At 49.3% G+C, this 16,422-nt stretch overlaps 1 protein-coding gene across 1 annotated transcript; it reads right to left on the reverse strand.

Moving 5' to 3' along the window:
- Nucleotides 1-222: 222 nt before the first annotated feature.
- LOC133339639 (glycine receptor subunit alpha-2-like) lies at nucleotides 223-15,877 on the reverse strand. The gene is made up of 9 exons (XM_061547790.1): nucleotides 15,794-15,877; nucleotides 9,510-9,622; nucleotides 8,862-8,929; nucleotides 7,713-7,939; nucleotides 6,830-6,912; nucleotides 5,851-5,988; nucleotides 3,873-4,087; nucleotides 2,485-2,622; nucleotides 223-450 (listed from the first exon to the last, which is right to left on the reverse strand). Exons 1-9 carry the CDS (start codon nucleotides 15,847-15,849, stop codon nucleotides 271-273), a joined length of 1,218 nt encoding a protein of 405 aa, XP_061403774.1. The 5' UTR covers nucleotides 15,850-15,877; the 3' UTR covers nucleotides 223-270.
- Between the last annotated feature and the right edge of the window lie 545 nt (nucleotides 15,878-16,422).

Consider the following 16,422-nt stretch of genomic DNA (forward strand, 5'->3'; position numbering starts at 1 on the left):
GTCACATTTCTTAACCCCCCCCCCCCCCCCCCCCACATCGTCACAAATCTCTGACCCCCCCCCCCCCCCCAGGTTCGTGACGTCATTTATGGACAGCCCCTTAGTCTATCCCCTTTAGTCTATCCCCCTTAGTCAATCCCCTTTAGTCTCTTCCCTTTAGTCTATCCCCTTTAGTCTATTCCCTTTAGTCTATCCCCCTTAGTCAATCCCCTTTAGTCTATCCCCCATAGTCAATCCCCTTTAGTCTATTCCCCTTAGTCTATTGCCGTTTTACTCCTCGCCCTCGCTGAGCACCACGAGCAGGATAGACCAGTAGAGGAGGTTGAAGAAGAGGAAGCAGATGGGGAAGAACACACGGGAGACGTTGTCAATGCCCTGAGCCAGGGAGGAAACTTTCTCTCCAAACTCCGTCTTCTTCTTTGTCTTCTTGTCGACCTCCGCCTCCTCCTCCTGCATCACGGAGAGAGAGATGATCATGATGGGGGGGGAGGCTAGGGAGATGTTAACTACCTCGCCTGATATACAGGAGGCTCGGGGGTTCGAGCCCGTTCCCTGAACGGCATTTGTATATTTAGAGTTTCCGTATTTTCTCTCCCCGTGGTGATTGCGTGGCCTTTTCTCCAGGTCCTCCAGTTTTTCTCTCCAAATTTAGAATCAACATCACGTGTTTAGAGTATTTGGCTGCTAAGCATTTCCACACGATAAGCCACTTCGTTGAGCGATCATTTGTGGCCAGGTCGCTTCTGAAAACGAGCTACATTGCTCAGTGTGGTCTTACCTGATAAAATGAAAATAGTTTAGTTTACTAACAGCCATAGTTTCACTACACAAGCATTTAATAATGCTCCAATTAGCCATCAAACAAAGACGATGGTCACCGTATCGCACGGTGCTTTCTGATGCATTTCTGCGGCCATCTAGAATGCTGTTCCTTCCGATATAAGTAAGCCACTGGGAGCTATACACTTTTAAATCACCTAGATTGACAAACGAATTTCTTTAGAACTGCTTTTTGTGTTTAGTGTTGTTGTCATCCCCCCCCCCCGCACAAAACCTCTGATTAGCAGCGCGGTTGGCTACGTACAGTGGTGCGAAAGAAGTTCAACCTACATACATTTGTACGTTTACGAATGTTTCAGCTCAACATAACGGGCGAGTTTAATGGCAATTCTCACAACCTAATGTAGCAATTCGATATCACTCTTATCGTTGTTGTTGTTACGGGCCGCTTAACGTTTTGGTGCCTTTGGATGTTTGGGCCTTTAGGCCTTTGAACCTTTAGGCTTTTTGCCCTTTTTGACCAGGGGTGTCCAAACTTTTTGCAAAGAGGGCCAAATTTGATAAAGTGAAGATGCCCGGGGGCCAATAGTTCATTCTGACATTTTTTAAACCACAAAAGTTACTTGAAAATACACACTGTTATAAAACAATTTTCATTGTTATTTTTCAACTGACAATGTAACCAAATATAAGCCACTCAGGCAGACGTGAACAACTCTAAAAACACAATTCTGCCTTTCATTCAGTCAGGTAACATTGAACAAACTGTATAGAATACCTTAAATTTCCATGAGTTAAATATCTGTGCCTCATGAACATTTTAAACACGAGTTATAAGTATGCAAATTGGTCTGTTATCATTAATCTTTATAACAAGTGAGTTTTGCCCTTGTCTTTTACAAGATCTTTCAGAAAGCAATAGTTTGTGTCACATCTACAGGTACATAACATCAACAGTTATAACCAAATCATATTCAAGAGTTTAATCAAACAAGTGCCATAAGTCCAAGTGCATTAGTGTGCTTTAGGCTTTTCACTGTTAATATTGAAAGATGTTACCGTTCAAAACACTAAATTTCAGATTGATAAAGCAACAGATAACTTGCTGACACTAATGAGAAGGGTGATACTGAGATATAGATTTCAGGAAAGAGACCAGGTCTGGCTTGAGGGCAGTGGTTGAGATGCGTAAAATGTCACGCAAGTGGGAGTCACTAATCCTTGACCTCAATCGGTTCTTGTTTAAGTTCATGACTGAGAATGTTTGCTCACACAAATATGTGGAGCCGAATAAGCTCAGCATTTTCTTAGCGAATGACCGCATTTCTGGAAACCTGCTTTTGTCCAGCTGCCATTAAAGCGGCGACCCTCAATGTCAACTTTTATTTTGCAGTCGCCATGGCAGAAATGATTCGAGAAGGGTTCGCGGCACGGATGCAGAGCCAGAGAGCACTAGAATGGTGCTGCCACCGTGTGGCGAAAGGAGGAATTATTTATTTATTCTGACAGAGCTAGCGAGCCATAAATAACACATTATAAGACCGAAGCTGCGGGCCGTATGAAATCTGACCGCGGGCCGTGATTGGCTTTGGACATGCCTGCTTTAGACCTTTGGGCCTTTAGGCTTTTGGGCCTTTAGGCTTTTGGGCCTTTAGGCCAGTCTTATTGCGATCCGCAAACTGTGTCTGAGAACTCATAACGAACCTTGCACTCGGCGAGCTTGAGGAGGAGGTCGTGGCCGTTAGTGAGCGCGTAGGTGACGGCGATGTACTCGAGGAAGGCGGCGAATACGAAGACCATGCAGGCAGTCATCCACACATCCATCGCAGTGGCGTACGACAGCTGTGTGAGAGGAGGTTTCAGGGTTCTTTCTCTTTAACCCAGGGCCCGATTATCACCAAATCTGGGGGCTCCTAACCTATGTTAAGAGGCCCCATCGAGGAATGTCTGTACATTTTAACATAACCATTGCAGAGAGTATTTCTCCCACATCTCCTTTATTTTTCAGCTGATTATGGTAAACTTAAACGAAACTAAAACAACTATTAATATTAAGCGGGTGTAAGGCCCCACTGAGCTATGTAGCTCTTTTTTAGAAGCGACCCACTGGCTATCACAAATGACAGCCCAACAAAGTGGCTTATCATCACTTGGAAATTTACAGCAGCCAAATACTCTCTAAACGTGTGCTGTTGATTCTAAATATGGAGGGGAAAAACCTGGAGAACCTGGAGAAAAATCTACACGACCATGGGGAGAGAGACACGCAAACTCCAAATATATAGCAGGAGTCAAGGTCTGGATGGATCCCACGGCCTCCTGTATACCCGGCGAGGTAGATAATATATTGACACCACGGCACTCCAATATTATATACGAACTTGACGCTTTGTAGAATTTTTTTCCGTATTTCGTGGCCCCTCATAACGTGAGGTCTTAAAATCGCAGCTGACTTAGCTTATGTTTAACACATAGGCTTTCGCGACCAATATCATCCATAATACAGGTTTTTTGGGTTAGATCGCGAAAATATATAAATGTGTCGTTAAACCTGCCACCACCCGACACAGCCAATTAGTAAGGTTTGTCACGTAAACAGAACATTCCAATTCGTTGCTAGTACAGCATACCTCGGATTGTGGACTTTGCTCTCCAACACACCGGTGTGCTGTACTGTATTTTGGATGATTTAGCTTCTGCCTAAATCCAATTGACCAGGATAGGAGTCTCACTTGGAAGAGTGATGCGGGTCAGATAAATTAACAAACAAAAAAACATTGGCGTATAATAAAGTAGATACGACAATGACGCCAATCAAAATCAGAGCAAAGGTTGCCAAAGCAAAATCATATCATCCATGTAGTGGCCGCGTGGTGATCACCTGGTGATCACATGATAGTCATGTGGTGGTCACTATGGTGACCACTTGATGGTCATATGGTCGTCACTATGGTGACCACGTGGTGGCCACTTGATGGTCATGTGGTCATAACTGTGGTCGTCACGTGGTAGCCACTTGTTGGTTACTACGATGGTTACGAGTGGCCATGTGGTGGTCACTGTGGTGGCCACGTGATGATCACTGCAGTCACCTTGGGCAAGAAGGTTCGCGAGCCGCTGCTCTGCGTGGTCATGGTGAGGATCGTGGTCATGCCTAGCGCGACGCGTGCCGGCGCCGACTCCATGTTCACCCAGAAGGCAGCCCACGAGATAATTACGATGAGCAGGGTGGGGATGTAGATCTGGAACATGTAGTAGCCAATCTTGCGGCGCAGGGAGAACGTCGCACGGATGCACGTGAAGTTGCCTGGGGCGAAGTGAAGTCACGCAGAAGGTGATGTGAAAAGAAGAAAAAATCTCATTCACTTTCCTGGCTGGCTTGTCGCCAGTGGGATGCTGAGACTCCCCCTCATCCTCCCCCTCCAGGACAAAAACGGATTCCGATCCTGTGCTATGAGGCTCGGCACCTCGCCGTCTCTTCCCTCCGTGATCGTATTCATTAGCAAGCTGTAATGCAGGCTTGGGTTTGCCATTAACAGTTGGCTCATGCTCCAAGATTAGCGTGTAAGCTAACCCGAGCTAGATACAAAAAAAACTAACGACTCCTGAATTTGTCTTTAAACATGGCCCTGATATTGACTTGTTTTGTTTGGTTTGCCTCCTTGCATTGTCCGAGTCGCGAGACATTTTCAGGAGGGCCCTTCTAAAATGTCACAATTATGGGGGGGGGGGGGTCACACTTCCTTTGTGTTTCCCAACTGAGTCATTAAATTTTAAAAAAATTTATTTGAAAGGTAACGCCGGCACACCCATAGCCTCCTCGTTGAATATATCATAATCTGTGAGACTTCAGGAATCCCATTGAGTTATGTTGAAGGTGGCACCTCCCCCCCCAATGATCCGATCGAAATCCCTAATATCGATCGGATCATTGGGGTTTATTAGTAATAAATCGGCATTTTGCGACCCCCACTGCCACTGTGTAGCATATTATTGCGTGCCAGAGACTCTATGAGATCAAAAGACAATAGTCTGAGTCCATAATTGGCAATCAGTCATGGCAAAGCAGTTATAAGTGACTCACAGAATTGTGCGCAGTTGCGTATACAGTTCACGACTTCCCTGAAGGCATTCACCTTCAGCGAGCGCGATGCCGATCACACACGGTTCGAATTCAACCCTCGATCGATGAATGCGTCATCGCGGCACACGCGTCGAATAAAAAGCAAGGGACAAGTCCTTACTTACTAACAACTCCTATCATTTTTCATTGCTGGAGGGATTTCCCCCCCTATCTGAAAATCCTGGCTTCGCATTGTGAAGGTGTTTCACACCCGTGGCATTAACCGGGGGCGGACCCATGGGCTGAGAACCACAAAGCTCTGCAACAAACCACCCAAACCTTCCATGAAACAAATTAAATCGTCACGTGCTGCAGGTTTTGAACGCGCCGTTCCATCATTACCGTGTCAAGAACACGGAAAGCAATCCTCACAGACAAATTCAGAAATGGGTTAAAATAAACTATAAACAATTTTATTTTTTTACCAGGTAAGGCGCAACTGAGCTATGTGGATTTTTTTCAGAAGCGACCTGGCTATCACAAGCGATAGCTCAACGACGCCTCTTATCATCGTGTGAAAATGCATATCAGCGAAATACTCTGAAGGCGTGTTTCTAAGTGTGGAGGGGAAAATCGGAGGACCCGGAGAAAAATCCACGCAACCACGAGGAGAGAGACATACAAACCCCAAATATACAGCAGGCGTCAGGGTGGGGATTAAACCCACAACCTTCTGTATACCAAACTAGGTAGTTAACATCTCCTAGCCACCGTGGTGCCCAAATTACATGACGAATCCCAGGAAAACTGCATCAAGAATCTTCAGGACACACCTCGGGAAATCAGAACTAATAATAATGAGGAGGACGTGGAGGATGAGGGAATGGAGGTGGTTGTGGTATAGGAGAAGGAGGAGACAGAGAAGGAGGAAGTGGTATTGGTGGTTGAGGAGGAGGTGATTCTCACGTGGAGTGCTCAGTGAGTGAAGGTGAGTGCCTCCAACCCACCGGTGCTGAAGTTCTTGGTGCAGTCCTCATGCAGGGTTTTGTCTCCTAGCTTGAACTCGGGCATGGTGATCTGGTCGCTGTACTCCACAGGATTCTCCAAGCTCCACCGGAACACGATATCTCTGGTCGACATGCTGTCTGCGACGCTCAAGAGAAGACGGGGGAAAGCATTCGGGTGGCTCTGATATAATTGTCTTCACAATAATGAGAACAATAATGTATTATGAGAATAGGTTTCCCCCTTTTTTCTGGCAACAAAACAGGTGTTAAGATGTTTAAACACCAAACTGAAACCTTTTACAATGAATCATGTCTGCATTAACCACAATACTTGTGGTCAGGATGCAAACAAAAAACATACTCTGTTGATATATGCATTGTCTTTAAAACTGATTGGTTCACACCATAGACAGTTCTTTTGAGACTAGTGTCAAAACTGTATTAGATCAGAGGACGCCTTCAGGCATCTTGACCTCTCAACTCAGGCATCTTGACCTCTCAACTTAGGCATCTTGACCTCTCAACTCAGGCATCTTGACATCTCATCTCAGGCCTCTTGACCTCTCAACTCAGGCCTCTTGACCTCTCAACTCAGGCATCTTGAACTCTCAACTCAGGCCTCTTGACCTCTCAACTCAGGCATCTTGACCTCTCAACTCAGGCATCTTGACATCTCATCTCAGGCCTCTTGACCTCTCAACTCAGGCATCTTGACCTCTCAACTCAGGCATCTTGACCTCTCAACTCAGGCCTCTTGGCCCCTCATCTCAGGCATCTTGACCTTTCAACTCAGGCCTCTTGGCCTCTCAACTCAGGCCTTTTGACCTCTCAACACAGGCCTCTTGACCTCTCAACTCAGGCTTGCGCCGCGCAGTTGATTCCAAAGCCGCATCAGTGGAGTGTTTGAGGGTGAAGGGTGGGAGGATGAGAAAAATGAATCGCTTGCAGGCTCGGGTGACGACATGGAGGAGTCACTCACAGCTCTCCAGGTATATGCTGCACTTCACCACGTCGACAGGGAATTGGCGAAGATTCATCGGGCAGTCTAAAGTCAGAGACAGCCTGCGAGATAGTCATCAACAGCAGCAGCATCATGATAAATGATCAGAATTAGCAGCATTACGAGCTTCATCATCGTCATCACCATCATCATCAGCATCGTCATCACCGTCATCATCATCGGCAGCAGCAACAACAGCATCGTCATCACCATCATTAGCAGCAGCAACAACAACAATAGCATCGTCATCACCACCCGCACTTACGAACACCCCGCACCTATTAAGGAACTTATGCACGACCCTCACTTATGCAAGAACCGCACTTACGCACGAACTTCACTTACGTACGACCTTTACTCACGAACGAACTGCACTTATGAACGACCCTCACTTACACACAACCCTCACTTACGCATGACCCTCACTTACGAACACCACCAGCACTTACACACAACCCTCACTTACGCACGACCCTCACTTACGAACGAACCACACGTACGAACGACCCTCACTTATGAACACCACTCGCACTTACGAACGCCACCTGCACTTATGAATGCTACCCGCACTTACGAATGCAACCCGCACTTACGAACCCCCCTTAATGTTCGGGTTAGAGGAGTCCCTGAAGTTTAGTTTAACTAATCTAAAGTCACGTTCCTAAATGTAGAGGTGGGGGGATGACGGGAGGGGGTCAAAACCGGAGGGACCCAGAAAAAAATCCACGCCACCACCACCAACCAACCACCCTGCACCTCCATAGCCATCACCCGGGCCAAGTCGGCCCCGGCACGGCTCGGTTGTGCCAGTGGGGAAAAAATAATTCCATTGGCTGGTGGTTTGAAGGGGTGCCAGGCGGACCTGACGGAGTAAAAGACGTCCCCGTTGGCGAAGACTCGCAGCATCATGTTTTCGGCGGTGACCATGTGCAGGGCGGCGCTCTTCTCGTTGGAGAAGTACGCGTCGGGCTTCCAGACGGACGTGGCCACCTCGGGGCTCAGGTCGAGCCAGCCGAGGCGTGTGGCGCCCGTGAAGGCGAGCCGCTCGTCGTTCCACCAATGGCGCAGGAACAGGGTCACCGTGTAGTCCTTTGGGCGGTGGGCGGTGGGCGGCAAGGAGACGAAGACAAATGCAAAGTTCTAGCTTTGAAGCTTTCATGACTGCAAGGATTCATACTCTTAGTTTTTTCGGTAAAGTCACGTAGGTAAAAAATGAAATAAAAAAGAAAATGTTTTTATTATTTAATTTTTTACCTACGTGACTTTACCGAAAAAACTAAGAGTACAAATGCAAAGGTCCCCCGTGTAACCTCTCGACAGACTGGTGGGGCAAGATGCTGTTAGCGAGCAGCAGCTATGAAGGAGACAAAGGCAAAAGTCCCCCGTGTAGCCTCTCAACAGACTGTTGGGGCAAGTGCTGTTAGTAGCCATTAGCAGGAGCGCCTATGAAAGAGACAAAAGCAAAGGTTTCCTGTGTAGCCTTTCGAGGCTACACGGGGGACCCCGACCCTAACATCTGATGTATAGTGATAGGTTTTTACCCTTTAAACTGGTACAAAAACTGACACCTTTATACAAGGCATCATGTTTGCAATAACCACAACACAAGCAGTCAAAATGCAAACAAAAATTAACAACTCTGATAATGATATGCACTGTCCTTGAAGTTGATTGGTCCACACCCGAGACAGCTTTTCTTAGAGCCTAGTCTCCATTGGTGTTGGACCAGATGACGCCAAAAGGCGTACAACTCAAAGACAGCGCACTATCAGAGTATTGAGAGCTCGGGGTAAGAATTTACACTGAGACCTCCTTTACCAGTGGCAAAATATAGTGATAGGTTTTTACCCTTTAAACTGGTACAAAAACTGACACCTTTATACATGGCATCATGTTTGCAATAACCACAACACAAGCAGTCAAAATGCAAACAAAAATAAACAACTCTGATAATGATATGCACTGTCCTTGAAGTTGACGTATATTCGTGCAACGCCGAAGAAGCTCTCACCATGGTTGTTTCTTCAACGGATCCGAGGCTTGTGATGTACAGGCTGCAGTTCACAGTCACGGGAGGACCTGCATCGTGTAAGATAAACCATCGACGGAAAGGGAGTTTGTCATTCACTTTACGTGATTTGCAGTTTCAACTGCAATATTCCGTGACCAGCAGATCGATCTCTGGTGGGGGTCTTTAGGCAATGCTAGACAGACAGGCGGGTCTCTGGTGGGGGTCTTTAGGCAACGCTAGACAGACAGGCGGATCTCTGGTGGGGGTCTTTAGGCAACGCTAGACAGAGGGGTCTCTGGTGGGGAATTCAGACAATGATAGACATACCGATCTCTGGTGGGGGTATTTAAACAATGATAGACAGACAGACTGGTCGTTGGTGGAGTTTCTAGCAAATGACTGACAGACAGACTGCTCTCTGTAGGGGTACGTAGACAAGACCAGACAGACAGACCAGTGTCTGAGAACAAAACGAAACAAAAACCGCTAAGTATTTTGCAAACGATCCCCGGTAATAGTGAGCGTTCTCGCTTGAAAATAACGGTTTTTGTTTTAATAGCGCATCCTCTTTTGTACACCGGGAGCAGGCTACAGACACAAATATATATAACCTATGACGTTCAGATTGTGAGCGAGTCTCTCCGTTACCGTCCGCGTCCGGCCTGATGTGGTTGTAGGTGGAGGCGTTCCCAATCAGCGCTCGCAGCAGGTCAAAGGGCAGCGCCTGTGACGCGGCCGCCGCCGGCAGCGGCACCACCAGGCTGGAACAACAACGACAACGACGACAACAACAATGGCAACAACGACGACGATAACAACAACGACTACAACAACAACGACGACGACAACAAGAACAACGACAACAACAACAATCACAACAACAAGGACGACAGCAACAATGACAATAACAACGACAACAACAAGGACGAGAACGACAACAATGACAATAACGACGACAACAACAACGACTACAACAGCAACAACGACGACAACAACCACGACAGCAACAACGACAACAACAAAGACAACAACAAAATGCAACGCGCACCGATGGCGAGGTCACAGCAAGAGTGCGCCGTGGAGGTGTTGCAAGCACAGACAGACGGCACAACCGGAAGTCGCGTGACTTCCCCTGATGCTCTAAATAAACACACAGACACAGAGAGAAAGAGAGCCACAGTGATAAACCGGGGTGGCCTGCCTGACGGAGTCGAACCGCGAATCTCCGTGAAAAAAAAATACTCCGCTGGGCTTAGTGTCAACGATTTGGCGGTGGTTTTCTTTTTTCCTCTTGCACATTGGCGGTGAAATATGGTCAAAAAAACTAGAATTCCCCCCCACCCACGCACCCCCCCCCCCCCCCCAGGACCTGTTCGGCATGGGTTGGCCCAAAACATACAGAGACCCACAGAGACCCAACAGAGACCCACAGAGACCCACAGAGACCCCACAGAGACCCACAAAGACCCACAGAGACTCACAGAGACCCCAAAGAGACCCCACAGAGACCCCACAGAGACCCATAGAGACCCACAGAAACCCACAAAGACCCCACAGAGACCCCACAGAGACCCACAGAGACCCCACAGAGACCCACAAAGACCCCACAGAGACCCCACAGAGACCCCACAGAGACCCCCAGAGACCCACAGACCCACAAAGACCCAAAGTGAATTGTGACATGACTGTGAATTATTAAATAATAGCTGTCAACCCATATGGTTTAGCCCGTATTCTTGTGCAGGGAAATTAAGGTTTTTAGGTCCTTACAGCGTACAGCCGTTTCGATACGGGCATAATATCGTTAGTAACGTAATTTTGGGGGATTTTTGTGGATAGGTGTTTGTGTTTCTCCCTTGTGATGGGACTTTGTAGGATGAACGTTGAGATTCATAAGGGGGTGACCGATAAGTGTCTGAATTGGTCCTTAATGAGGTAGGGCACTGATAAGGGGTTGACAGGTTTGTGATCATCTTTGCTGTCTCTCTATCTCTCTGTTTCCCCTTGTGCTCAATACCCCCTCCCCCTTCACCGGAGCAAACTTCCCCCCCCCCCCTCCACCCCGAGCAGCCACATTGAGCGGCCACCTTCGCTCGCCACTTTCCGCTCCTCGCTCGCTCGAACTCACTCCGATGCCACGCTCCCAGACCCCACTCGCCCCGCAAATCTATACCAATTGCATTCTGTGCTCTTTAAAATAATTACTTTGTTTAAAATACGTTTAATATTTGAATTAATGGAAAATCAAATGTGTTTCATCAATTTCAATTTGACCTTTTCCCAGAGACAGATAACTCGAATCTCATAAACCCAGAGCCAACTCACCCACCTGTGTCGATTTAACATATTTTACGAGTACAAGTTGATAAGGTGTGAGACAGCCCCATTTTATTGCTGACTTTGAAGGCTGTTAATGCTGGAAAAATACACGAATTGGAAAACACAATCATAGAATACCTACGTAGGTCAGGCCATCCTCACCTATTCTACTTAAACTTGTATCCGTCAGGGAACGGCACCGCCTCTACCCGCACGATCCCGAGGGACACCACGGCACCGTGACGACGTCGTGACGACACCTCGGGAGGTTAATGCCACGCGCCCCGCCCTGCCCGCTCGCTCGCACCGCGTTCGCCTCTTTCTTTGCGGTGTTACAGAACAAGGAAAAAGATGCTGCAAAGTGACACTGACGCCTGCTTTGTTCTTCCAGTGTTCAGGGGACTGCTCGAGGCGTGGCTCCGGCTGGAGCACGTCATGTACCACACACATGCCGGTGATGTGCAGCGCGTCTTCTTGGAACGCTGCGGGGCCGGAATAGCCCCTCTCTCTGTACCAGCGTGGACGGCACCCTCGTGTTCACCTTCTGAAGCGCTCGCTCGTCGCCGTGGCGCGCACGATGACCACCACGACCACCACGTGGCTTTTATATTCTTGGGTTTTTTCGGTAAAGTCACGTAGGTATAAAAATTAAATTAATAAAAGTAAAAATAAAATTATAAATAAATACTTGATACAGCAAGCGTGCTGTGACGGTTCCTCCTGAAGATGGAAGCTTGTGTTGCCTCCGAAACGTCGTGATTTTTATTCTATTTTTGATTTTATTTTACTTGTATTAATTTTATTTTTTTACCTACGTGACTTTACCGAAAAACCCAAGAATATGAATCCTTGCAGTCACGAAAGCTTCAAATCTAGAACGTGGCTTTTATTTTGTGTTTTTTGCGCGACGCATTTAGCGCCACAGCACCTGCATGTATAGTGTTTGTTATTTGTGACTTTGTGTATTTCGTATCGGAATCGCCTCCAGTGCTGTTGCTGTTGACAGCAATAAAAGTAGTTTAAAAGTCTTTGTCTCCCACGCGTTCCGCTCCACTCGACCGCTCGCCGAGGCCACTGCCGCCCCGAGCTCCTCTGACGTCGACTGCGACTCGGACGCGCCCACGCGGCGCTGACGGCTGCGACGTGTGGCTTGGCAGCAGACTCGTGGCCAGATTCCAAACCCGCGTCTCTCTCGCCAACGTCTCCGCTCCTGAGATTCCCAGTCCCAGACAATCTCCCAGCCTCTCTCCCCTTCTCAGATTATCAGCTCTAGATAATCTCCCAGCCAATCCCCTTCTGAGATTCCCAGTCCCAGACAATCTCTCAGCCTCTCCCCTCTGATATTCCCAGTTCCAGACAATCTCCCAGCCTCTCCCCCTCTGAGATTCCCAGTTCCAGACAATCTCCAAGCCTCTCTCCCCTTCTGAGATTCTCAGCTCCAGACAATCTCCCAGCCTCTCTCCCCTTCTGAGATTCCCAGCTCCAGACAATCTCCCAGCCTCTCCCTTTCTGAGATTCCCAGCTCCAGACAATCTCCAAGCCTCTCTTCCCTTCTGAGATTCCCAGCTCCAGACAATCTCACAGCCTCTCCCCCTCTGAGATTCCCAGTTCCAGACAATCTCCCAGCCTCTCTCCCCTTCTGAGATTCCCAGCTCCAGACAATCTCACAGCCTCTCCCCCTCTGAGATTCCAAGTTCCAGACAATCTCCCAGCCTCTTTACTCTTCTGATATTCCCAGTTCCAGATAATCTCCAGCCTCTCCCCTTCTGATATTCCCAGCTCCAGATAACTTCCCAGCCTCTCTCCCCCTCTGATATTCCCAGTTCCAGACAATCTCCCAGCCTCTCTTCTGTTCTGAGATTCCCAGCCCCAGACACAAAACACGATAGCAGTGCAAAGTACGATAAAGGCAAACAAATCACCCAAACACTGACAAATGCAACTAAACCATTGCCACCCTACCAGGCAAAGCCCACTGACAGTAAAACAGCAGTGTTAAGATGTTCAAACTCCAAATAGATGAAACCTTTTGCATGGAATCAAATTTCTGCATTAACCAGACACGGGACTTGTCTTGAATATGCAAACAAACATTGCCCTGGTAATATATATATGGGCATTGCTTTTTTTAAAGGGGCCGTCCATAAATGACGTTACGCACCTGGGGGGGTGGGGGGGGTCAGACATTTGTGACGATGTGTGACGAGGGTGGGGGGGGGGGGGTTGAAAAATGTGACGTCACATCAAAATGCGCAACTTTCAATAAATATAGAATTGTTATAACAACACTGATTGATATAACAACACTACTACAACATCAGAGTGCAGCGCCACATTAAATACGCACTACAATGACAATAGTTTAAAGCGATTTGAAGCATGTTTTATTTTCAGAATGGAAATATGGTTTTGGGGGTGGGGGCAGAGCTTTGTGACGTCATATTTGAGGGGGGGGTCTGACTTTTGTGACGCCGTGTGACGAGGGGGGGCGGGGGTCAAAAATCGTCCAAAATCGCGTGACGTCATTTATGGACGGTCCCAAACTGATTGGCCTACACCAGAGACAGCCTTCTTGAGGGCCGAGTCTCAACCAGTGTTGGACAAGAGGAACCGCACAGAGGAAGATAAGGGTGAAAATATTCTTGTTTTTTCATAGACACGTACGTTGACGTGGTCTTAAAATATCTGTGAGTATTAAATGACGAGGATGGCGAAGACGATGATGAGATGACGATAAGAGTGCCGAACGCCATTTACTAAAGTCCAGGACACCCTTCATACTTTTTGGTATAAACAAGATAATCCTGCATTGCGATGCTTGGCTCAATTTCCACATAATGTTTGGCTTCGTTGTGGAAGGAAAACGAAAAGCCCCACTGTGTATATTTGTTTGCCCCACTGAGCCGTAGGGATCTTTTCCAAATCAGACCTGGCCATCGCACAATGATAGCAGCTCAAAGGCGTGGTTTTTATCATCATCATCATCGTGGGGAAATGTACAGCAAGTGGCTAAATACTCGTGACGTTGATTCTACATGTGGAGGAGAACAAAAACGGAGGACCCGGAGAAAAATCCACGCGACCCCCATGGGGAGAGAGAGAGAGACGCTGACTCCAAATATACAGCAGCAGGCGTCATCAAGGTCGGGATCGAACCTACGACGTCCTGTGTACGAGGCTCAGGTAGTTAACATCTCATAGCCACCGTCGTGATGAGAGAGAGAGACGCAAACTCCAAACAGACAGCAGCAGGCATCATCAGGGTCGGGATCGAACCCACGACCTCCTGTATACCAGGCGAGGTAGTTAACATCTCATAGCCACCGTCGTGATGAGAGAGAGAGAGACGCAAACTCCATATAGACAACAGCAGGCGTCATCAGGGTCGGGATCGAACCCACGACCTCCTGTATACCAGGCGAGGTAGTCAACATCTCCCTTGTCACCACAGCACCCGCTGTGTGTGTGCGGCAATGGGCTCTTCTTGATAACCCTGCTGGAATCCAGCACCTATGAAGACTACCGGCACTGTGGCACACACAGAGGAGGTGGGTGGCCAGCACCACGCCCGGCCGCATTTGTCTCCCGAGTGGAAATGTTTACTACACACCTCTACACCAACTACTCATTTGAGGCTGAGTCGGCCGAGGTGAGGGCCCAGTACCGGGTTAGATAATTGTCACTGATGTGGGAATCGAACTCGGGTGGCCAGGTTCGTAGCGCAGCGTAGCGCTAACCGCTACAACTACCGCTCCCCACTGACACACACGAACAGACACACTGACACACACTCACACACACTGACACACACTCACACACACACTGACACACACTGACACACACACTGACAAACACTGACACACACACTGACACACACTGACCACTAAGTGGCGGTGACGTCACCACGACGCTTGTGCCAGGCTATGTGCACCTTGAGGCCACGTGAAGTGTCGAACGCCCGCTGGCAGGAGGGGTCACGGGGCAGACCCAGGTGCCACGGGTCGACTGACTGAGATGACCGAGATGACTGGCTGATGCACCACCTGTGCCCCCTACTGTGCCAACTTGCTGTGCTTTAGCCACCCGGCACTCCGCTCGTTGATGTGAGCGTCGCTCCTCCGCCGTCCGTTGTTGCTGGAGGGCGACTGCCTCCAACTGCCCAGTAGCGTCCTTCACGAGCCTCCTCCACAGAGGCCGACCTTAACACCGCTGGTACCGGTCATCGGCAAGTCCACTCAGCTCCACGTCCTCCTGTACCACATCACTCCATCTCTTCTCTAGCCCGTACCACACCCGTTTAGCCCCCTCGATCCGGCCGAACAGAAGCTGTTTGGGCATGCGGTGGCTGGGCATGCGGGCTACATGACCCAGTCAACGCAGCCTTGCCTGTCGGAGGAGCACACCGATGGGACTTTGCCCAGATCTTTCAAGGATTTGTGAGCTCCTCACACAATCCAGTCTGGTTAAACCCAGGATGGATCGTAAGCAGGCCAGCCTAAATGTTTCTAACCGGCGAAGATGCTCCATTCGGGGGGTCCACGTTTCGCACACACACACTGACACACACACACACTGACACACACACTGACACACATACACACTGACTCGCTCACCTGGTGAGCAGCATACCGTGTAGAAGGCACGTGCAGAGCAGGCCCCCGCGAGGCATGGTGAGTCGCCTCTCTGTGAGTCGCCTCTCTGTGGTCAGGGATCATCACGCGGGAGGGGGTGGAGGAGAGGGTGGAGGAGGGGGCAAGGAGGAGGAGGAGGGGAGAGAGGGGAGGGGGTGGTCGCGGAGGGGGTGGAGGAGGGGGGAGGGGTGGGGTTGGAGGAGGGGGGGTGGAGGAGGGGGGAGGGGTGGGTGGAGGAGAAGGCGGAGTGGGGGGAAAGGGGGTGGAGGAGGGGGGAGGGGTGGAGGATGGGGTGGAGGAAGGGGAGGGAGGGGAGAGGAGAGGGGAGGGGGTGGAGGAGGGGGGAGGGGTGGAGGAGAAGGGAGGGGGTGGAGGAGGGGTGGAGGAGGGGGAGGGGGTGGAGGAGAAGGGAGGGGGTGGAGGAGGGGGTGGAGGAGGGGGAGGGGGTGGAGGAGAAGGCGGAGGGGGGGAAAGAGGGTGGAGGAGGGAGGAGGGGGTGGAGGAGGGGGGAGGGAGGGGGAGGGGGTGGAGGAGAAGGGAGGGGGTGGAGGAGGGTGGAGGAGGGGGTGCAGGAGGAGGGGGTAAGCGGATAGAGGAGGGGGCTGGAGGAG

Source organism: Lethenteron reissneri, unplaced genomic scaffold, assembly GCF_015708825.2.
Source record: "Lethenteron reissneri isolate LAM-NWPU_2019-01 unplaced genomic scaffold, ASM1570882v1 scaffold_1938, whole genome shotgun sequence".
Classification (NCBI taxonomy): domain Eukaryota; kingdom Metazoa; phylum Chordata; class Hyperoartia; order Petromyzontiformes; family Petromyzontidae; genus Lethenteron; species Lethenteron reissneri.

Coding starts and splice junctions, on each gene's coding strand:
- LOC133339639 (XM_061547790.1), bottom strand. CDS start 15,849: ATGCCTCGCGGGGGCCTGCTCTGCACGTGCCTTCTACACGGTATGCTG. Junction 8,930..9,509: donor CATCAGGCCGGACGCGGACG/GTAACGGAGAGA, acceptor TACACGATGCAG/GTCCTCCCGTGACTGTGAAC. Junction 6,913..7,712: donor GACGTCTTTTACTCCGTCAG/GTCCGCCTGGCA, acceptor ACTATCTCGCAG/GCTGTCTCTGACTTTAGACT.